At 34.5% G+C, this 24,697-nt stretch overlaps 1 protein-coding gene across 1 annotated transcript in view; it reads left to right on the forward strand.

Moving 5' to 3' along the window:
- Positions 1–24,697, forward strand: part of LOC103606978 (mRNA-capping enzyme-like) — a gene marked incomplete at its 5' end in the record, with an annotated part of 205,564 nt that overhangs the window by 4,636 nt on the left and 176,231 nt on the right. Inside the window, 2 exons of the mRNA XM_008591541.1 lie at positions 9,381–9,452; positions 15,869–16,033. Of these exons, the coding sequence (XP_008589763.1) occupies positions 9,381–9,452; positions 15,869–16,033 (237 nt within the window). The remainder of the gene's footprint in view (positions 1–9,380; positions 9,453–15,868; positions 16,034–24,697) is intronic.

Consider the following 24,697-nt stretch of genomic DNA (forward strand, 5'->3'; position numbering starts at 1 on the left):
TTTTTTAAAATATGACCGGTAAGGGGATCTTAACCCTTGACTTGGTGTTGTCAGCACCACGCTCAGCCAGTGAGTGAACCGGCCATCCCTATATGGGATCCGAACCTGGGGCCTTGGTGTTATCAGCACCGCGCTCTCCCAAGTGAGCCATGGGCCGGCCCCAACAGTGCTTAAGTTCTTTGTGCCGTTGTGAAGATTAAGTTAGAAAGTTTGTAAGGTGCTGATGATAGTGTCTCGTGCACAGTAAAATAAACATTTTCTTGTTAATTTGCATTTGTGTGAATTGTTGGTGAATCTGGACATTTTTTCACTTCTTTACAAGTTATTGTATTTCTTCTGTAAGTTACCTGTTCATATTCTTTCTACATTTTTCTATTGGGTGTTCATCTTTTTCTTATTGATTTATGAGATCTTTCTGTCTTCTTGGGATATTACTTTATGTTAAATATTTTGAAAAATGTATTACTTTTTCTTGTGTTTGCTGTGGCACAGGAGTTTAAATATATGAGGTAAAAGTACAAATTTCTTGGTTTTTAATATTTGGCTTTGTAACATTTTAAGAAAGGGCTATTTTCACCTCATAATTATCATAATACCTGTATTTCTTTCTAGTACAGTTATGCTTTTATTTGATCCATATGAAATATGTTTTAATAAAAGGAAAGATAGGGGTGCAGTTTTATTAATTTCTAAATGTCTAGACTTTTGCCTCAACACCATTCAACTAATCTTACTTTTTTTTGATTGGAAATATTTTTATCACATGTACTAAATTCAATTATCACTGTTTCTTTCTTGACTTATTTTCCTGTTTAATGTTTTGGTTGTCTAGTGGTAGTTTTAGATGATTTACATACTATAGCTTTAGTATACACTTTAATGCCTGATAGTCCAAGTCCACCCAATCTCTTGTCTGTTCTTTTTTTTTTTTTTGTCTTTTTTCGTGTCCGGCAACGGATCGCAACCCTCAGTGTCGCACCCATACCGGACCGGGACCGGCAACGGGATCGCAACCCTCCGTGTCGCACGTAATAACTTCGTATAGCATACATTATACGAAGTTATACGAAGCTTATTCTTATTTTTTTTTAATGCCATCAGGACAAATTTTTAAAAGTTTTGACAGAAGGTGTGTGAATTTTGATTGATGTGATGGCTGGTAGCACCTCTAGTGAGACAGTAGTTTGGTAAATGTGACTTACATTTGAAGGACTTATTTTGGAGGGAGAAGGTATTTGACTCAGAGGTTGTTAACAATGGTAGAGTTCGGGTTTTTGCTCGTAGGATTCCAAAATACTTTGTACATCTTTACTCCTGCCTGAAGATTACCATCCTCTCTTTTTTGTTGGTTGATCTGTTTAAACTGGTAATTAAAGAAAGGAGTTTAGTATGAGAGGGAAGTAGAAAGGAGTTTTTAATCTCTATTCTGGCTAGATCTTTAACTCAGTGAGACAGTGAGCAACTCACTTGACCTGGTTAGGAAAATCTGTCACAACAGATTATATTCTACCAGGTGAATGAAAGCAGAATTGAACCTGAGTGTGTTTTTTTTATGTCTGTTCTAAGGTTTGTTTGCCACTTCAGAATATCACATTTTCCCTTGGCTTATCTTATTTTACTCTTCTTCAGCTTTTGGGTTAACAGATTACTTGATTGGTAAGTTAGGCTAGAGTAGTATGTTATACCTTATGTGCTGATCTACACAACAATAGGCCTATATTTTTTTCTGTTGAGTAATTCTGGTGTGCTCATATCCAGACCATTTACCTTCTTAGTTGCTGTGTTTGGCTCTGTGGTTTATCTTCCTACCACACCTTCACTTTCTTTCTTTTCAGGGAAAAGAGACTCCATATCTATTTATTTTACAGCTTTCCACAACTTCAGGTCTCTCTTCTACTGGGATGTTTCTTGGGTTCTTTGAAATTTCTTTGCTCTCTTCAACATTGAATCTTTTAAAAAAAATTTTGTTTTATAAGCCAGATTGGATTATATCTGGCTAATAGTCTCTAGAATTTGTATGAGAATGGCTCCTGTCTTAATCTAGGTAAAATTTGCTCCTTTATATCTGATTTATATTGGTAGATACTGGGACAATGGGGGGTGGCTTGTGTGTTTGAATGTTCCCTTAAACTCTCAATGGTAAAATTACCATAATGAGAAATCGCATGCAGAAAATGTGTATTTATTTGTTTAGCAGAGGGAATACCACTTTCCAAGTGACCTGAATGCTTGTTTCCCCCATCTCATGTGCTTTGTTTTTTTACCAGGCAAATATTGGAGCATGCAAACCAGAAGATGGGAGACTATGATTGGAGAATGGGATTTTTGAGTTAGTCACTTCTGAGGTATAGTTTTGAGTGATGAGAAGGTTCAGGATGTGACCCGGAGAGAGTGAGTGATTGAGATTGTGTGAATTGAAAATGAGATCAAGGAAAGTATTAGATGGGTCATGGTGAGTGATATCAGGCATCCAGCTAGAGACGATGACTATGAGCCAGGTAGTAAAGATTAGAAAGGAGGAAATAAAGTAACATAGTTGAATGGAAACCAAGAGGCAAATGGAGACTAAGCAAAAAGTAGCTATTGTGTCACAAAAATAGAAGAATTATATACACTGTATACTCTGTGGGACTCCTAGCAAATTCCAATTTATATGACAGTGTGTGTAATAAAATCTTTTCCAATTGAAGTTATATATACGTATATGTGCATGTGTGTATCTATATATAATCTGTATATCTATGTAAATATATCTGTCTGCCCATCTATTTATCCATCCATCCATCCATCCATCCATCCATCCATCCATCCATCCATCCACACACACACCCCCTTGTGGTTAGCAGGGCCAGTGCATAAAGTTGGAAGCATTGTTCACTGCACATCTCCAAGGTGTGCCATTCTCATTGTAGTTGAAGTGACTGGCACCCCTGGAGTTGTGCAGTATATAAACATCAGCTATTTGCAGCAGCTCTGGTAGTTGGTTCATGGGAGCAGAAGGAACATTTTAGCTTTTGTTACCTTCATTTTATTTGAGGTACACTTTTTTTTTTTACTGTTATAATTAATAAAATAAAAGGAAGAAAAAGACTGTTAAGTAACTTAAGTAACAGCACTTGCCAAAGTTTATAGTTTATGACTGATGTAATGTTTGTTGAGTGCTAGTCGTGTCCAAGTTGCTGTTCCAAGAGTGCAGGCATTGCTTAGAGAGAGGGTTGAGGAGAAGGCATCACCCTTGAGACATTTTACTTAATTGGGTAGGGTGGAGAATGATTGATAGTGATGGAAGAGACCTTCAAATAAAACAGTAACCTGAAGAAAGAGGTATTTAAAACAAATCCTATGGTAGTTTACAGGAAAAATAAATCACATCTAGCTAGTGAGGAACTAAAGAAGTCTTTTAGTAGGAGTTGGCATTAGAAATGGGAAGATTTCTATATAAAGAGATTTTTGTTGGATATGGGCTGAGGACATTTCAGGTAGGAAATAATGCTTAAAAATTAGATATTTAACCATCTGCAGATTTAACTTAGCAATAATATTTATTTTCACCCCAAACTTGAATAGCTGAGAGCAGTATAATAGCTTCTTGTGAAGTTTTAAAATAGCGATGTGATTCATGTTGTCAGTTTACTTGGGCCAGAATTATAGTTGCCATATCTGTTTTTTTTTTTTTTTGTCTTTTGTCTTTTGTCTTTTTCCGTGTCTGGCAACGGATCGCAACCCTCAGTGTTGCCCCCGTACCGGACCGGGGACCGGCAACGGGATTGCAACCCTCGGCGTTGCTCCCGCGCCTCGCCCAGCCAGCGAGCGGGAACCGGTCTGTACGTGGGATCCGAACCCTCGGGCGGGAGTGCCGCCGCGCTTCCCAAGCGGCGCACTATCCAGTGCGCCACCGGGCCGGCCGCCATATCTGTTTTTTTTTTCCAATTAGTTAATTAAACAGTCCTCTGTAGTTTCCTGTTTCTTCTACATTTTCATTTGCAAATTATTTTTGTGAAATTCCAAATCCAAGAATAACTCAAATCACCTAATTGTCTGGCTGTCACATGTGAGCATTGAAACTTTTGTTTTGCTCTAGTAATTTATGTTCCTTGACCCACAAAATATGGAAAATAGGAGTTTAGAAATATGACATTAATTCACTTGAAACAAATCAGTGAAATTTAATCAATTTAATATTGAGGCTAAAAGAAAGATGTAGCAGTTAATCATTAAAATTAATAGCAAGAATATTGAACTGTTTTCAACTTGTTAATTTTTTATAAGAATATGCATGCTCATTGTTGAAATTTTAATGTCTGTAAATTATAAATTAGAGAAAATTTAACTATCAAGAAGAGATTACATTTTTTTTTTCCTTTTTGTCTTTTTTTGTGTCCGGCAACGGACCGCAACCCTCAGTGTCGCGCCCGTACCGGACCGGGACCGGCAACGGGATCGCAACCCTCGGTGCTGCGCCCGCCCCTCGCTCAGCCAGTGAGCGGGAACCGGTCTGTATGTGGGATCCGAACCCTTGGCGGGAGCGCCGCCGTGCTCCCAAGCGGCGCACTGTAGCAGTGCGCCACCGGGCCGGCCCAGAGATTACATTTTAATGTTTTCATGTATTTCCTTTCAGTCATTTTATTGTGCCTATTTTTTTATTTTTAATTTATTTTTTTATTGGAACATAGTTGATTGTACATACCTATGGGATAGAGCATTGAATATCAATATCTGTGTGCAGTATGTGATGTTCAAATCAGGATAATTTGTATATTCTTCATTATACAATGTACTTGATTTTCGTGCATCTTTACCAATTCCTCCTTTTCCCTCCTCCTCCTTCTCCTCCTTCCCACTTCTGGTGACCTCTGTTCTGTTCTCTTCTCTTGAAAGTTCAGTGTATTATTGTGATTGTCTGTCCTTCCTTCCTTCCTCCCTTCCTAGCTTTTTGTGCCTATATTTACACAATATTTATAGCTCATATGTACATATGAGGGTACTTCAAAAAGTTTGTGGAAAAATAGAGTTAAAAGATAATGCATGTCTTTCCGTGAACTTTTTGAAGTACCCTCGTAGCTGACATTTAATATATGTTGTGTATTTAGGGTTCAATCATTTCCCTTTGATCCGAAGAACTGCTTTTAGTATTTTTTTTAATTTAGTTTTATTTTTAAAAATTGATATAATTCACATACCATGAAATTCACCATTTTAAGGTGTTTAATACTCTTTAGTATACTCACAAGGTTGTGCAACCATTAGCATTATCTGATTCCAGAACATTTCGTGACCTAGAACCAAAGGAGCCTTATTGGAAAGATTTCAAGGAATGAGTTACAGAGATGAGCTTTGAAGGCCCTCAGGTTTTCCAGAGATCTGTTAATGAGAGGAGAGAGATTAATTCCTCTCATTAAAATCCTTCCTGCTAGAAAATGTCCTATATATTTTTCAGGATTCAACTAATGGCTATGTACCTTATTAAACTTCCTCTTATTCTTCAATTAGAAGTAACCATGTCTACTTAGGCATATACCATATGTCTTAATTTGGTTGGGATAATACAGCTATACACCTATTGTTTTATTATAATTATTAATAGCAGTCTATTTCACTCTCAACAGTATCCTGGTTTGGACAGTAAGGTACATGGTCATTCTATTTGTATAGCCATCTGTCATTAATACTGTAACTTTTTATTGAACCCAGCCAGTTATATATTTTCCTCTTGTTTTAGGACTGTTAAGTTTCTCGAAGGTAGGAAATGTATGTTTATTTCTCCAGCGCTTAGAAATACGCCTGCTTCATAGTTTGGGCTCAGGAAATATCAGATGGATAGGCAGAAGGGTTTGATGTCTGTGGACATTTAGAAAATATAGTAATATAGAAAATATAGAAAAGTGTAGAGGATGGGAAAGTAAACATGCAGAATTTTTTTTTTTTTTTTTTTTTTTTTGGTGGGGGCTATAGTGAAGGATTCAAGTCTCAGATTTCTCCACAGCAACATTTAATCTAAAAGGCAATGGAGCAATTTTTAATAAGTTCTTGAGGGATACAGAGGTATTGTGTCTTGTAGTTTTCTTCAGGATTCTTGTGCTTGGGGTTTATTGAGCTTTTTAAAATCTGGGTTTACAGTTTTCATCAAAAGTGGAAAAAATTTTGCCATTATTTCTACCCTTTCCCACTACAGAGATCTAATTACTAATGTTCTTTTCTTTTAAAAACAAAAAAACCCCAAAAAAACAAAAAAACACCCCAACTTTTTCCCCCCATGTTTCTTTTTCTTTTTTTTTTTTTTGTCTTTTTCCGTGTCCGGCAACGGATCGCAACCCTCAGTGTCGCCCCCGTACCGGACCGGGACCGGCAACGACTTCCCAAGCAGCGCACTAGCACAGTGCGCCACTGGGCCTGCCCCCCATGTTTCATTTTGGGTAGTTTTTATTGTTATATCTTCAAGTTTACTAATTTTTTCTTCTGACTGTCTAAACTGCTATTAATCCCAAACAATGCATTTGCATCTCAGACATTGTAGTTTTCAGCTCTGGAAATTCATTCTTAGTCTTTTTTTATGTCTTCTATGCCTGATCTTTTTTTTTTTTTAACAATATATGACTAGATAGTAAGCCTCTCAGTGTTCTTACCTGGTAATTTTAGCGTCGCTGTCAGTTTTCAGCCTGTTTCAGTTGACTGTTCTCCTTTTTTTGGGTTGTATTTGCATGCCTGAAATATTTGATTGGATGTCAGATATTTTGAATTTTACCTTGTTGGGGAGGCTGTTTTTGTAGTTCTGTGAATTTTCTTGAACTTTGTTATGGAATGAAGTTAATTTACTTGGAACAAATTTGTTCCTTTTGGGTCTTGCTTTTAAGATTTCCTAGGTGGACCAGAGGATTATTTAGTCTAGAGACAATTCTTCTTCACTACTGAGACACATCTTTCTCAGTACTTGGTGACCTGTGAATTATGAGATTTTCTAGTTTAACTGGTAGAAACAGGTATTATTCCTGTCCCGTACTGTTCCAAGACTTTTGGCTGGTTCTTTGTTTGGCCTTGGGTAGTATCCTCACATGTCTGCACTGATTGGTACTGTGCTGAATATTTGAGGGGGTTCATTTGCAGATCTCTGGAATTTTTTCTCTTATACTCTCCCCTGAGAATTTTAGCTGCCTTGGTCTTTTCTAGACAACTAGTTTCATTTTCTCAACTCAGGAAGACCTCTAGGCTCCATCTGTGATCCTCTTACCTGCACTGAAGCCTGGAAATTCTCCTCAGGCAATATCTGGGCAATTGTAGGACTCACCTAGTTTGTTTACTGTCCTTTGTTGACGAATACCCAGTGTCTTGAAAATTGCTGCTTCATATATTTTGTCCATGTCTTTGGTGGTTTCAGGGAGGAGAGTAAAGTCCAGTGCCTCTTATGCCATTTTGGTCAGAAGTGGAAATTTGTTTTCACTTCTTAACTATGGTTTTTTTTTTTTTTTTTTTAAACTTTTAGTTGTGGTTAAAAACACCAAAAAAAGCACATAACATAAAATTTACCATCTTAATATTTGTCTGTCTATCTCTTTATTTATTTAGGCTGCTGGCTAGTACAGGGATTGAACCCCAGACTTTGGTGTTATCAGCACCATGCTCTAATCCACCGAGTTAACAGGCCACCCCCATCTTAACCATTTTTAAATGTACAGTTGAGTAGTGTTAAGTATATTCACTTTATTATGCTGTAGGTCTTCAGAACTTTTTCATCTTGCAAAACTGAAACTCCTTAACTATTAAGCAGCTTCTCATTTCCCCCTCTTCCATTCCCTGTAAACCACCATTCTACTTACTGTTTCTATGAATTTAACTACTTTAGATACCTCATATAAGTGGAGTCATAGAGTATTTGCCTTTCGACTTATTTCATTTAGCATGACGTCCACAAAGTTCATCTATGTTATAGCATGTTACAGGATTTTCTTTTTTTTCACGGTCGAATAATGTTCCATTATATGTATATACCCATATTCTATTTATCCATTCCTCTGTTGATGGACATTTGAGTTACTTCCACCTCTTGGCTATTGTGAATAATGCTGTTGTGAATATGAGTGTGCAAATATCTATTTGAGGCCCTACTTTCAATTCTTTTGGATATATACCCAGAAGTGGGATTTCTGGATCAAATGATAGTTGCTTACTCGTTTGGTTATTCCTTTTTACTTGTTTTGGCTCCTGATAATAAATTTTCTTTTTGGCTTTTAAAAAACAGTGTTTAAAAGAAAACATGTTCTTGCTCATTTTCATCAGATATTTTGGGAGGGAAATTCTGTGATGTCTGCTGTCTAACCCTGGAAATCCACTTAATTTCCAACCACACATTTTTGGAAAGAATAATTAATTGAAACCTGTTATTGGCCCACCTTTTAGCACATAAAATGCTCAGATAAAAGTATTTAAATAAAAATATTTCAAAGAACAGTTTAAAATAACAAACATGATTTATGTCAAGTGTTTGGTTAAAGATGATAACCATAAGTAAATGTCTGTAGCTTAACAAACACATATGCAGGAAAGAAATTAATTGGTAATGGTATCTAACAACAACAAAATATATTTTCTAAATCAATGTTTCTGTTGTAATTTTAGATGGTCTTGTGTGGATTTTCTGCCATGAAATTAGGTAGCAAGAAAACCTGCCTAGTTTTCTGGAAGAATATGAGGGAAAAAAAAATTATAGGTCAAAAGTTTATTAAGAATTAAAATTTTATAAAATACTGCATTATATACCTGTCATCATCCTTTAGTGTTCTCATCTCTTTCCTGTCAGAGTGCAGAATTTATTTTGACTTTTTAATGGCTGTGGTAGACTTGCAGTGATCTGTTCATATTCTCTTGTCCTGTTTCCTTTGATCAAAGTCTAGTAAAGTGGCATGAAACCAAGAAAGATCACATGGGTCATGTGGTAATTAAATCTATAATAAGGATGCTATATATAGTTATAGATTTTATGATTAAAGCAGTTGGCATATGACAAAATTTAATGTAATAGTGATTAAACAAAATTATTGAAAAAAATGACCCTGAGTTTTAGAATTTAAAATTTATAGTCTCTTTACTTTTAATTGTTGCCTAGTAATTCAAACATAAAATAAAATGTAGCATAGTAGCTCAAATATAAAAAATATAATGAAATAATTGTCATATGATTTTATTTTAATATATATAGAGAGTAAATGCATGATGAGGATTTTGGGGGTGCTGACAGTTTATTGACTTTACCTGGTTACAAGTGTGTTCATGTTGAAATTTCATCAAATTGTGTATTTATGATTTATGCACTTTCTGTGTGTATGCTGTATTTCAATTAAAGAAATTTCCATTAAAGTATAAAGAAACATCTTATTTTCTCTTTCAAGGAAATGATTATTGACAAAGTAAACGGACAGGCTGTTCCTAGATATTTGATATATGACATAATCAAATTCAATGTAAGTATATTTTATAATTTATAAAATTTATAAAATAAAAATTGTCACTGAAATTATACATACATATACACATACATCTCTATCTACATATATGTGTATTTTTTTGGCAGCTGGCCAGCAGGGGGATCTGAACCCTTAAAATAATAGATATATTTTTAACAAATAAAATGTATTTAAAACAAAATGTGTTAAAAACAAATACATTTTATTTGTTAAAAATACAGAGATAGTGGGGAAAGAAAAATTGTGACTCTGTTAGGTTACTCATTGGATATCTTTTTGTTAGTACTTTTACATCTCCTTTTCTTTCTGTTATTGCCTATTATTTGCATATGTCTTTGTCTTTAGGTTTTTTTTTTTTTAACTTCAAGTGAGTAAAGAAAAAACGATTACCTCTGATAAAATAAGACAGCATTTTGTAAAATAGAATTTCTTGGTTTTAGTTATTCTATACTTGATTAAAAAAAAATTAGCAAGTTTTATTTGTCATTAAAAAAAACAAACCCCAAAACAAATGAAGAAACTTGAAAGACAAACATTGTGAGGTGTTGAATGTGTAATAAATAGCAGTATTAAGATTCAGAATTACATTAATCCACGTTACAAAAAGACTTTTTTTCCTGGAAAATTTCAATATACATATCTCATGTTTTGGTTGAATTTCTATATTCCAAACAGTTTCAGATTTAAGAACCTTAAGGCCAGAAAACATCAAGTTTTTGTTTTGTTCTGGTTCTGACTACTGTGTTCTTCAGAAGAAATTGAATTGGCTTAATCTTATCACAGATCTTGAAATAACATTTATTGTCCTATAACTAGACCTAATGGGCAGGGGAGGCTTTGTTTCTTTTTGAGTGGGGAAATGCTGTCTCTTGCCTCTAAAATTAAGCTCTGCTTTAGTATGTGTTCAATGTGGGCTCACTTCTTAGCCTGGGAACTCTGTCTTAGATAACAGCCTTCTAATACTTTAAAAGAAATATAAAAAATTTTAGCATTCACAAGTGTATAGAGAATAATGTAAAGACTACTCATGTACTGACCCCCTAAATTTGTTAAAACTTAATACTTTTGCTCCATTTTCTTTTTAATAAGAAATAATTCATTAAAAATCCAATAGAAATTTCTTGTGCAAATGCTTTCATCCTATTCTCGTTTCTATTTCCCAGAAGCAACCTCTACTCTGAATTTGGTATTTATCATTCCCACGAATGTTTTAAATACTTTTATTACCAATGGGTGTATCCATAAAATATGTGGTATTCTTTTGCAAGGTTTCTAGTGTTACAAAAATGTCATTGCACTGTACTGTGATACCCAAAATTTGCTCCACATTATCTTGTTGAGATTTATCTGCGTTAGTATGAGCAGGTTTAATTCATTTACTTTAATTGCTATTGAATACTGCATTCTATATAGAATTTCTCCATTTTCCTTTTGATGGACGGTTAGGTTTTTAATTTTTGCTATTATGTTACTACTGTATTGAACAGTTTTATGAGTTTTTTCTTGTGAAAGTTTCTCATGGACAGTGGTTCTCATTCTTGGGATGTAATTACCTGGGAAGTGTTTTTGAAAAGTGCAGTCCCTCATTACTACATCATGGAGATTCTGATTAGATTTATAACTTCTGCTTTATTAGCTGCATTGCTAATTGAGAGGTCAGAAGTAGTTGTAACAATTTGCCACAGTTGGTTTTATCAAACTAAGTTTTTGACAATTTGTGTGTGAAATAGTATTTCATCTTTTTGAAAAAAATTTTTATTGAATCAAAATTAATTATACATTTTTGGGGGGTTCAGCATTGAGATGTTGATCAAATCAATATTACTAGCAATACAATATTATATATATTGTTACAAATCATGATTATTCTTTATGCCCCTTGTCCAATCTCTCCCTTTCCCCCTCCCTCCGCACTCCCCCCACTAATTACCCTAGATTTCTTCTCTCCTTCTGAAAGAATAATGGTTACTCTTTTGATTTGTTGCCTAGATGATCTGTCCAATGCTGAGAGGTATGATCAGGTCTGCCAGTGTTATCATAGAGTAGATGCTTCTTCTGTCATTCTGAAATGGGCTTTATGGAGAGAGACATCCTCTTCTTTTCTTTATCTTTGCTGGTGACTCTCCTTGTGTCAGTGCACTCCAGTGGCTAGCGGACCATCTGCGTGGTGGCTGTGGTGTCTAGCCGCTTTTGCGGCAGCCATGGTTATTGTGATGGCTGTGGTAGGCCACCCTCATGGAGGAGATGTTTTTGGCATGCTCCTTGGTGCTGGTGGTGTGCCTGGTTGTGGAGAGTGTCTGATCCCTGGCTTCATGCCTCAGGTCCCCGAGGCACTGGCATGGTGTGCCTGGTTGTGGGGTGGGGGGGTCCGGTCCTTGGCTCCATGCCCAATGCCTCTGGGTGGGGCCCTGAGATGCTGTCAGGGTTTGCCTGGATGTGGGAGTAGGGTCCAGTGTCCATCTCCATGCCTCAGTTTACTGGGCGGGTCCCAAGGTGCTGGAGATGTGAGTGGTTGTGGGCAGGGGCCCGGCCTCTGGCTCCATGCCTCATCTCTCCTGGTGGCCCCCAAGGCATTGGTGGTGTGCCTGAGCCGGAACTAATTTTTTGTCCTTTGCTTACTTCTAACATGGGGAACTTCCTGTAGGATTCAGTACTTAAGCTGTGTGGTTGAGCTAAATTGCTGCTTTGCTGTTTCCCTAGGGAAGGCTTTTTGTGCAGCTCAGGGTTTAATGGTTGACCTTATAGATACTTCCGGCTCTCCAGAGACCTGGTGGATCTGGGTTGTGTAGAAACTCTGACCTGGGCCTGAGTTTTTTCATCAAACTGCACCCCATGCAATTTTGCATTCCCGACCAGTCTCCTCTGAGTGGTCCCTGTACTGATTGGGGGGCAGATCAGCTGTCCTTGCTGTGTCCCAGCGTTCTCCTGGTGGGCCCGTCTCCCCCACCGCCCATGCTCCTAACACTTCCCACGGGATGGGCCTGCACCGGTCACTTGTGTTGACTCACCGGCCTCTGAACGGCTCCCCTTTTTCAACTGTTCTGGCTCCTCAGTCCTGTGTGGGTCCATGGGAACCCTGTTAGTGGTCATGCTGCCCTGGGGGCCACCAAGGCCCTCTTCTCCCCTGCCGCCTCCAAGTAACTCCATCTAAAGGGCACAGATGTGGCTTCTGCTGGCTCCTGCTCCATGTGCTCCAGCATTAAAGCAGCCGCAGCCGGAAATGCTGAGAGCGGTTTTTTCTTTCTCTAATCGTGGTTTCTCCCGCCGTCATGAGCTCCATAGGTCACTCCTCCTCTTCCCCTGAGCTCCAGCGGCCCCCACTTGGCTGATGTTACATTTTTATAGTTGTAAATTGGTTGATTTGTGGGAGAGAGTGATGCAGGGGACCGTCTATTCTCCCATCTTGACTGAACTCTGTATTTCATCTTTTTTAGTTTGTTTTTCCTGATTACCAATGAAGTTGAACATATTTCATATGTTTATTTTTACTCATTTGGAATTTTTTTGATGTGTGATTTAATTGCAAGTTTGCATAATTGAATTTTTCTATTTGGATGTCTGTATTTTCTTCTTCTTTATGCGTAGGAATTAGTTGTCTTTTTTTTCAGTGGCTGGCCAGTATGGGGATCTGAACCCTTTACCTTGGTGTTATAACACCATACTCTAACCAACTGAGCTAACTGGCCAGACCTAGTTGTAATTTTTGGATGTTAACCCTTTCTTGATTATATGTGTCTGTTGATACATGTCTATACATCATATAGTGTCTATTGTTGTGCAGAAGTTTTTAATTTCAATGAAATGAAACTTATCAGACCTTCTCAAAGATTGTGCTTTTGTGTCTTGTCTAAGAAATTCATCTGTATTTTGTTCTAAAAATGATTGTTATGCTTTTGGTCCTCAGGTCTATAATTATTCATTCAACAAATATTTATTGTGTGCCTATTACTATATTTCATGATTTAAAGTCACATATTTTTTCATATTTCTGATATTAGAATGCATCATATATTTAATTTACTGTGGGACGTTTATTGATATTAACCACTTTGCTTATTTTTCATCACCAAATCAAGGCCACTATTAGAAAAAAATTTCTTTTTGAAATAATAAATCTTTTTAGTGCCTTAGTTTATTGTTTTGTCCAGGAAGAATTTCACTGATCATTTTTTGTATGTCAAGTACTATTCTAGGTATTGAATGTATAGAGACGAATAAGGCATAATTTCTTGTCTTTAAGGAATTTGTATGTTAGTGTACTGGCCTTCAGAGAAAGGCCACTTTCACAACAGTTCATTGGGATTTGAAAAGAAAATAAGAGAACTTCTGTTTATTTTTAAATCTATTTATTCATTTTGTTTTTGTGTTTTGTAACATATCTGGTCTACAGTGGCACATGTATACAAATTATGAAAAATTTATATGCATAGGTTATATACATCTGCTAGGATATTTGATTGGATTGGGTTTAAAATCAAAACAAATTTTCAGACTACTCATTTTCTGAATGAGAATATGAGTGTTAAGAAAAAAATTATAATAATATCATAAGTATAACAACAAAAGTGTATAAGAGATGTTGTGGTATTAGAAAGGTGGGAATATTCCAGTTTATCCTGGGTATAGATGAGTCATTGAAGCTTGGAATTGCAGACAAAGTGACACAAATTAGTTTTGAAGGATTGCATCTTGGAGGTCAGGAGTATTAGATGGTTTGTTAGTGTTCTTTATGTATGGTGAGGTATGGGACAGAGCAGGAAATGAAAATGGATTGGTGAGTGGGGGGCCAGATTACTTGAATAAGGCATTTTAACTTAGGTCTTTATGTGATAGGGCACTATTGGAGGGTTTTAATTATGATAATGACATGACCATACTATAAATGTTTTGAAAGACAGTTCCATCGGCAGCATGGATAGTGTTTTGAAGTGAGGAGGAAACTGAAAACAGGGAGGCCAGTTAATAGTTATTGAATGTTTCCACTCGTCTAGTGATTCAACATCTGTTTATTGAGAACTTCCTTTACTGTAGGCATGTGGATTTGAAAGTGAACTTGCTTTTGATCTATTGTTGTATTTGTGAATATATGTATATTTTAAGTTGGAGAGCATCTAGGAGGGAATTTAGACTACTTACATAACTTTTAATAGTTGTTGGACTCTTTTCTTTTTTTTAAAAAGAGGGGGCTTGCTTGTTCCACTTTAATTGTATAGGTGTCTGGATTCCTCTCATAGGCCTAATAAACAAGCCTAACATTTTAGGTTTTTCAACCTTGTTGATGACGTAGGTTGCATAGAAAAGCTCACACATGGATTGTGTGGTTATTTACTAACATTTCCTCAATAACTACCCTTACAGACAGTTGTATGCCTTTGTATAAAGAGAACGTGTTCTACCTCATACCTAGTTCTTGCTCACTTTGTCTTTTCCTTATTCTTTGCTGGGTATCAAAGTTGTCATTCTTCCAGAAGTTGAGAGAAGGATATCCCTGAGGCATATCTAATGCTGTTCACCCCTTAAGCAAGTACTGCCACCACTATGTAAACATTAGATTGGGTAGTATAGATTAGAGAAGAAGAAGAAGACAGAGAAGATTGAAAAAATGCAATTGCAAAAGCAAAGAATAGTAGTTTATATGCCATTGAGGTGCTGTTTACTAATCTGAATGATTACTGTCAACCAGATGATGTGTTATAGTTATGGTCATGTATACCATATGGATAGGGCAAGCCCCACCCTCAACTCATACAAAAGTGTACATGTTCTTTTTATTTTATGATTCAAACCATGTATGTTTAAGGACACTAAGGGGAAAGTTTATTAGGGAATTAGAAGAGAACTTTATCATTTTATAAATGTATAAATTTCAACATATTGTGTAAACTTTTTCTGTGCAGTATTAGTTTTCAGAGTCAAAGATGTATTTGTCTAGTATCTTCTACTTATTGATGCTTGTAAAGTATTAGTACTTTAAACAACAAAAAGCCCTGTAGGTGACTATGCTGGTTACTTTGAAGTATTATTTGTTTGTACTTTACTGAATTATGTGGATTTTAGTTTTTATATGGGTGTTTTACTAATTTATATAAATAATAAAAATGACTAGTGAGTATATTGATACTTTAATTCAGATATGAAATCTTTGGATCAACTTAGAGTAGAATCATGCCACTTTCCCATAGTGTTTTATGCAGTTATAATTATAAAATAACTCTGTGTGTCTGTGTGTTTAGATATGTTTCTATAATTAGTCAAACTATTTATTAGAGCTGGCGTGTATGGTTGTGCAGTCTATGCACTGGACAACTCCAAAGTCTATTTACTTAGACTAGTGTATACAGTGTGGCATTCTTGATAATTATGTTGATAAAATAGTTAGTGTTGAAATTTAAATAATTGTCTTTTTAATTCAGGCACAGCCAGTTGGAGATTGTGATTTTAATATACGTCTGCAATGTATAGAACGGGAAATTATAAATCCTCGACATGAAAAAATGAAGACTGGGCTCATTGACAAAACACAGGAACCATTTAGTGTCAGAAATAAGCCATTTTTTGATATCTATGCTTCAAGAAAGGTAAAGTTTACTTTTTTGTTTTCTGATTAGTGGTTATAATGTAATTCAGCTTGTGAGAGGACTATGAATGGCATTTTGCTGCCCAGTTGTCTTTACTTTACCAGAAATTACTTGAATTAGATATAGCACTATTTTCACCAAACATATATGATTGCCAGGCTTCTCCTCTTTAGTAAGATTCTCAGTGTTGTAAACTTAAACTAGGTTGCTTCTCTGTTTCTTATGCCTGTAAAGAGTTAGTACTTTAAACAACAAAAAACACTGTAGGTGACTATGTTGCTTATTTTGAAGTATTATTTGTTTGTACTTTACTGAATTATGTGGGTTTTTGCTTTTAAATAAAACTAAAAGCTGTACATGCTTTTAGTTGAGTATCCCTTATCTGAAATGCTTGGGACCAGAAGTGTTTTGGATTTTGGAATTTCTCAGATTTTGGAATATTTGCAGTATGCTGGTTCACCATTTCTAATCTGAAAATCCAAAATCCAAAATGCTCCAATGAGCATTTCCTTTTAGTGTCATGTCAGTGCTCAAAAAGTTTTGGATTTTGGAGCATTTCAGATTTGGGATTTTTGGGTTAGGGATATTCAATCTGTAATAGTTTTTGACTAATGGCTGTTGGTCCATATTATGTTTTTTTAAGAGCTATAAACAATAGAATTAAAAAGAGTGAAAATGACTTTTTTGGTCTGTTCTTATACCTCCTGAAGGTAAAGTGTTTGGTACATATTCTTATTAAAAAAATTCATTTACATACATAAGTATATACACACACATTTTGAAGGTTTCTTTTATTATTTTTGTTGTTTTGACACCTAAAATGGATCATATTAAGTATTCTGGGACTGTTGTTTTTTCACTCAACAGTATGGCTTGGAGATATTTCCATGTCAATGTGTAGAGATTTGCCACTTATTTTCTACTGCTGTATGGTGTTGACAGTAAAGATACACCATAAATTAATTTACTATTTTTATTGATGAATTTTTAGGTTGCTTTTAGTCTTTTGCAGTTACCAACATTATTTTAGTGAACATCTTTGCTAATATGAGTGGGTATTTCTTCAGGGTAAGTAGAAATAGAAATTTTGGTTTAAAAATTATAGATAATGTTAGTCACTGCTACCAAATTGCCTTCCAAATAAAGCAGTTCCATCTCCATTAGATGAGAGAGCTCATCCTACTACTTTCAGCATTCTTTTCCTTTAACTTGTAGGCAAGGAAATGTACTCTATTGTGAAGGTGTGTGTGAGTTCTAGAGCCAAGGACTGCGTTCATTTCTTTGCTCTACTCCTTTACTGGTTTTGGGATATTTTCCAAGATACTTAAACTTTTCCTGCCAGAGTTTACTTATCTGTAATATGGAGTTAGAAATTATGGGTTGTTATATGAATTTAATGAAACATTATATATACAGCCCTTAGAAAAGTATCTGACATGTATGAAGTATCAAGTAAATGCTAATTATTATCATTTTTATTATATGGATTTGTAAATATTTTCTTCCAGTCTATTGCTATACATTTATTTTTTTATATAGTGTTTTCCATAAGTGAAAAGTTCAATTTCTGTGTAGTCAAATTTGGCAGTGTATGTCTCACATCTTCTGGGTTTTCTGTCTTGATTAGGAAGCCCTTCATCTCCAAAATGTTTTCTTATATTATTTTCTAATATTGTTATGATTTTGTTCATAGATACATTTATATGCTCTATTTTAAATCTTTGATTCCATTGTGGAATTGTCTTCTGTTTCCATAGTCTATTTAGCATTTTGAAGTTTCTTCTATTCACTATCTCTTCTTCATGCTCTGAGATCTCACGTGAACACACTAATTCTACTTATGCCTTATCTCCCATTTTCCTCTTCATTCTCTTTTTTTCATTTTCTTTCTCTTCTTCTTATTTTTAATATCATTGCTACTAGTATTACTACTAGTACTATTGTTATTATTACTGCACAGTTTATTTTCACTAGAATGATTACCATATCAAATATTTAAAAGCTAATGTACATTAGTGTTTCTGCTAAGACGTGACATATAAACTGCACATTAACAAATCATTTTCTAAAACTCTGTCCATTTCTCTTTAGGGCTTTTGGTGGGATTCTTATTTCTTTGTACACAAATTACGTGTAGTGTGTTCTCTATCTCTTTTATATATTAAGCTATTTATGATTCATTAAACCCATCTCTTAATTTCTTTTTCTTCTCTCTCTTTCCCTTTCCCCCTCTTTTATTAATTCTTAGCAGTTTTGGATATCTGTATGACATTCTTGCTTTTAGTAGTGATTACCTTTCTTAGAAAACCTAATCGATACTTCTCATTGGTAGAATATGTTAGTTGACATTCATAAAGCTCCACTTTCTTTATCAGAACATAAACATGTTTTGAGCATGCACACCACATGGTCTCATACTTGCTTGTGTACTGATAAATATTTAAAACTTTTTGGAAGTTTTAGAAAGGATCAAGTGTCACATTTGGTGTTCCAAAGAAGGCTAGGTAGTTATTTCCTAAAAAGCCTCAAGGAATGATATACCTTTCATGAAATTTGTCATCTTTTACAGTCAGGTTTGTAGTGATTGAGAAACCTGGTCTGGGAGCTATTTTCTCTTTTCACATTTCTCTATTATAAGTTGAATTTATAGCTCAGCTTTGAGGAGAATAGCAGCATATTGTGAAATCAGTAGTACTTTTACAACAAAATTGCATGTGGTATTCAGGAAGTTGTGTTTCAGGTGGGATTTTAATTTCTAAACTAGTAACAACCACTGTTTTATCCAGGTTTTGGGTGTTTGAAGAGTTGATATTGCAAAGAACCATCATGGTCTTTTTATATGCAATTCAGGGAATGGTAGCCATGAAATTATTATTTTTGGTGGGGGGAGGGGTGGTTATAATAAGATTGTACAGGAAATATAGCAACATATGCAGTTATATGTATTAATTTATTTTTACCCGTTCCTAATCAAGTCCACTTAATTTGGTATTCACATTTGGATATAATATTAGCAGTAATCCCAGCACTATTGAGTGCTTATCTTTTTTTTTAAATATCAACAGATACAGTGTTATGATTCTACTTTTACTAATATTTTGTGTAACAAAATATGTGCTTTTTGTTAAAAAGCTTGGCATAGAACTGTTGGTTGACCTCTGCTACAATCATCTTCCCACCATTCACTGCTTACCTTTCGTGTCTGTTTTGGCAGCAGGTCTACTATGGGGGTGCCTAAAAGAGCCTCTATAGTACTGTGCTCAATGGGTGGGGTAAAGATAAGGTTAATACTTAACATGGGCCATGTCCTTCATGGAAATCTACTGACTAGAACTACGTATTCTTATAGAAATATTTTCTAATTTGTAAATACAGTGTAAAAGTTTGGCAAAATCCAAATTGCTTCAGTTTGGATTGGTTGAAGTTCAGATTTAAGAAAATGTGTCTTAGGTAATATATTCCCATTAGTCAAAATCAATGCTGCTTAGAAGTATTTGTCAGTGGATGACATCAGAAATTTTCTTTAGGGATCTGAAGCAGTTACGTGGAATAACTTTTCATATGCTTTTTTAGTAGAAATACAGAGTGCTCTTAAGTTTTTCCTTATACTTAGCTTATATTATTTCTTTTAAAAATCATAGTATATTCTTTTTTGAAATGCAATTCTTTTTTTTGTCTTTTTCGTGACTGGTAAGGGGATCGCAACCCTTGCCTTGGTGTAGTCTGCACTGCACTCAGCCAGTGAGCGCACCGGCCATTCCTATATAGGATCAGAACCCGCAGCGGGAGCGTTGCTGCGCTCCCAGCGCTGCACTCTCCCGAGTGCGCCACAGGGTTGGCCCTGAAATGCAATTCTAATTCTCGGAATTTTAAAAATAAGGTCTCCCCATACCCCCTGTTTTCAGTTCTCACTATTGTTTTTTGTCCTCATGTTTTCTCTTGCCAAAGTGTTTTTGTTCATAGAACACAAGGAAAACACATTTTGTAGCAGAGTTGGTCTAAAGGGTAAGACTTTAGTAATACCAGTTACAGAATAGTAACTACAGTTGACAGGTTATTGCTGTAGAGATTTCTATATTTGCTAATGGGAATGGTGAAATCGTGATATTATGAAAGATAAAAGCAATTTGTCAGGGAAGTATGTATCATCTCTTTGAGGAATGCTAGTTTTTATGTGTGTTGAACAAAATTTACAAGTGTAAGACATGCATACTGTTTTTGTAGAAAATAATATAGTTTTATTTCTGTATATCTTTAAAATCTTGAAGATAATGTTTATTTTAGAACTTTGTTAATATAGCTCTATTAACAACCTCTTTTGTCTAATTTGATCCATCAAACACAATGAAGGGATAATGAGCTGTTCAGTTTTTAACTTTAGTGTGCAGAGTTAGAATACAGCACCCAAAATAGTAATACCCAGTAGCAATTTTTCAAATTACAATTCTACTTACATTTCCAGTTTTAAGGCCAATTAAAGAATTATTTCAGTAGATTATCATGGCTAACAAAAATTTTAAAGTATGCAGTAAAATGTTTCTCTGAAAGTTCCCCATCCATTTATCACCTTCTCAGAAAAGTAACCATTGCTGTTAGCTTTTAGTATATCATTCAGAATTTCTTTATGCATATATAAGCAAATACATTTACTTATATCCTTGCTATCCCCACCCAAGAAGTGATTTTTTTTAACACACTGTTTTGTACCTTGCTTTTTTTTATTTGACAGTATATCTTTTTTTTTTTTTTTTGTCTTTTTTCGTGACCGGCAACGGATCGCAACCCTCAGTGTCGCGCCCGTACCGGACCGGGACCGGCAACGGGATCGCAACCCTCGGTGTTGCCCCCGCACCTCGCTCAGCCAGTGAGCGGCCGGTCTGTATGTGGGATCCGAACCCTCGGCGGGAGCGCCGCCGCGCTTCCCAAGTGGCGCACTGTAGCAGTGCGCCACCGGGCCGGCCCAATTTGACAGTATATCTTGAGTCCCCTCACCCCAGTGTTGATACATAGAGATTGTCCTCTTTTTTTTTTTTTTTTAACAGTTGAATAGATATTTATTGTATCAGTGTACCATAATTTAACTATCTTATAGTCATAGACATCTGGATTATATATATCTCTCTCTCTCAACAGACTAAAAACTATATATATTTCAGACTAAAAACCATATGTATATGTCAACAGACTGAAAACAATCCAGATGTCTATGACTATAGGATAGTTAAATTATGGTACACTGGTACAATAAAAATCTATTCTCATATATATATATATATATTTTTTTTTTTGCATATGGATATCTGATTCTTATTGCACCAGTTATTGAAGAGACTGCCCTTTATTTCATTGAATCGCTTTTGCACCTTTATAAAAAATAAATTGTTGTCCATGTCCACGTCTGTTTCTAGACTGTTCTGTTCCCTTAGTCTATAATAAATCTTAAAATCAGATAGTACTAATTTTCCAACTTTGTACTTCTTTTTCAAAGTTATTTTGGCTGTTCTAGGCCTTTGTACTTTCATATGAATTTTAGAATCAGCTGTCAATTTCTACAAAAAACCCTGCTGGGATTTTGATTGGAACTGCATTGAATGTGTAGATCAATTTTGGGAGAGAATTGACATACTAACAATGCTGAGTTTTCCACTTCATTACTCTGGTATATCTCTCCTTTCATATAAGTCTTCTTTACTGTCTCTCAGCAATTTTTTTAGTTTTAAGTATCACGTTGTTTTTTTTTTTTTTTTTCCTATATAAAGATGACCAGTAAGGGGATCTCAACCCTTGGCTTGGTGTTGTCAGCACCACACTCAGCCAGTGAGCAAACCGGCCATCCCTATATAGGATCCGAACCCGGGGCCTTGGTGTTATCAGCACCACACTCTCCTGAGTGAGCCACGGGCCTGCCTAAGTATCAGGTTTTGATTATCTTTTTTTCAGATTTATTTTATACTTTTGATACTATTGTAAATAGTGTTTAAAAATTTTTTCAATTTCTAATTGTTGGTAGTAGATAGGAATAGATTGATTTTTTTTTTTCTCCAAAGGAATATATTGGTTTTTATATATAGATATGTTATCCTGGAATCTTGCTAAACTCACTTATTACTCTAATAGTTTTTTTTGTAGATTCCATCAGTTTTTTTTTACATAGACAATTATTTCATCTATGGGAAAAAAAGCCACTTTTTCCTTTCTAATACAAATGTCTTTTATTTTATTCTCTTGCCTTATTGTACTGGCTAGAATCTTTCATTTAATGTTAAGTAGAAGTAGTGAGAATGAACAGCCTGTGTTTTTCCTCATCTTTGGGGCAGGAAAATTTTATTTATAACTATTAAATGTGATGTTAGCTGCAGGAATTTAGTGTAGATGCCTTTTATACAAGGTTAGTGTTTAAAGTTGGAAGCTGATGATTTTGATATACTAATCTTATTTATCCAATTCTCTTGCTGCATTTTATTATTGCTTATAATAATTTTTCAGTTGATTCTATTGAATTTCTAGGTATAAGGTCATATTAAATGTAAATAGTGATAGTTTTACTCCTTTCTTTAGGTTTTCATGCATTAACTTTTCTTTTCCCTACTCCAGTTATACACAAATACATTTTAAAATTGTAGTAATAGTTATAGGGATCTTTGTCTTGTTTTCTGACTTGAGTGGGAATGCTTTCAGTATTTCTTCAAAGTATGATATGTTGCTTTTGAGTCTGAGGTCTATTTTGTCAAGAAAACAAGTATCTTGTTGATTCTATTTTACTGAGTTATTTTATTTTTCTGGGTTTTTTTGTTTCTTTGCTGTTGTTTTTTGAGTTATTTTATTTTTAATCAAGAATGGGTATTCAATTTTGTTAAATGGTTTTTCAGCAACTATAGATAGAATACTGTTATTTTTTTCTGTTTAGATCTGTTTATCTCATGAATTATATGAAAAGATTTCCTGACATTGATTCATTTTTGTGTTCCTGGGATAAACCCTACTTGCTCTTAGTATTATTTTTTTTCAATTGTATTTATATTATTTTTGTGGGGTACAGTATGTTGGTTCAATATGTGCATATACTGCATTAATATATTATTTAAAAAAATTTACTGTGCTGTTTTTTTCCCCTAACATTTTACTTAAGATTTTTGCATCGATGTTCATAAATGATTTCACATTCTGTAAATCTTTGGAAACATTTGCATCAACGTTATACTTGCTTCATAAAAAGAACTTGGGATTTTTTTTCTTTCTTGTATGTTCTAGAACAGTTTTAATATAAGCATTGGAATTACCTGCTTTTTTAAGATTTTGAAGAAATCCCCCTTGGCTTTGGGGTTGGCTTAACATCTTTTACATTTCTCCTATGGAAATTGGTATGTTTAGATTTTTTTCTCTTTTCTCAAAGCTGTTTTGGTAAATTATGATTTCTTAGTAAAATATCCATTGATGTAAGACCTTAAGTTTGTTATATTTTTGTGGTTATTTGCTCTCATATGATTTTTCTTAGATGAATGTTTCTTTTTTTTTTTTAAATAGTAGCTATTTAATTTTTTCCTCTAGTAAACCAACTTTTAGATTAATTTTTTATTTATGTCGTTTTCCTAGGCAAAGCCCACTTTTATTTTTATTAATTTCTTTTTTATACCTCTCTTTATTTTATTGTCCTTTTCTAACATTTTGAGGTAAGTGCTTTTTAAATACATTAACTTTTATTATTTTCCTATAGATATTAGTACCGAAAATTTCCTTCGGAGGCTGGCATAGTCTGTTGTCTAGAGGATGATATCTGATAATTTCTTTGTCATGTTTTTAAGAATTCTGTAATTTTGGTTTATTTTTTAATCTTTCCCATGCTTGCTAGAGTCTTAACATTTCTAGTGGAAGGGCCTTTTTTTCTGAATTTGTTCTTAATTTAAATTTTATTATATTGAGATGAGAGAATATTATCTGTATTTTTTCTACTTTTTTGGAATTTATTATAAGGTGTCACCAATTCTTTGGACCGTTTCTTAGACACTTAAAAAATGACATTTAAAAGTTTTTAGGGTAAAGATTTTGATATATGTCAATCAGAGACATCTTACTAATTATATTTTTGTTTTTAGTGTTTTATATCCATATTTATTTTCGGTTCAGTTGATTTGTCATGGACTAAGAGAAGTGAATGAAAGCCACTTGACACTAATGTCTTTGTTTAATTATAATACCTTCTAAAATTTCTCCTTCATGAATATTTATACTGTAATTTTTTGTGATGACAAATTCATAGATATATTTATTCATTTGGATTTATATTTCATAAAATTATAAACTGTTCTTTTTTTTTACTAGTTATATCTTTTTGTCTTGACTTCTAAGATTGTGATTAATACTCATACTGTGAGTCCTATTTCTTTTTATTTGTAATTTACATTTGTCTATCTTACTATTTAAATTGGTTTTGAATCACATTATTTAGGTGTGTGCTTTGTATACAGCAGAGTTTTGATATCCTTTCTGATTCACACTGAAACTCTTATTATTATTTAAATTTTTGATCAGGCATTGAGATATAATTGTATATTATAAATTCATCCATGTAAAATAGACATTTCAATGAATTCAAGTCAATGCACAATTCACAGAGTTGTGCAGCCATCACCACTATCAATTTTAGAAAATTTTCATCACCTCCAA

This window comes from Galeopterus variegatus, unplaced genomic scaffold (genome assembly GCF_000696425.1).
Source record: "Galeopterus variegatus unplaced genomic scaffold, G_variegatus-3.0.2 Scaffold148, whole genome shotgun sequence".
In the NCBI taxonomy this organism is placed as follows: domain Eukaryota; kingdom Metazoa; phylum Chordata; class Mammalia; order Dermoptera; family Cynocephalidae; genus Galeopterus; species Galeopterus variegatus.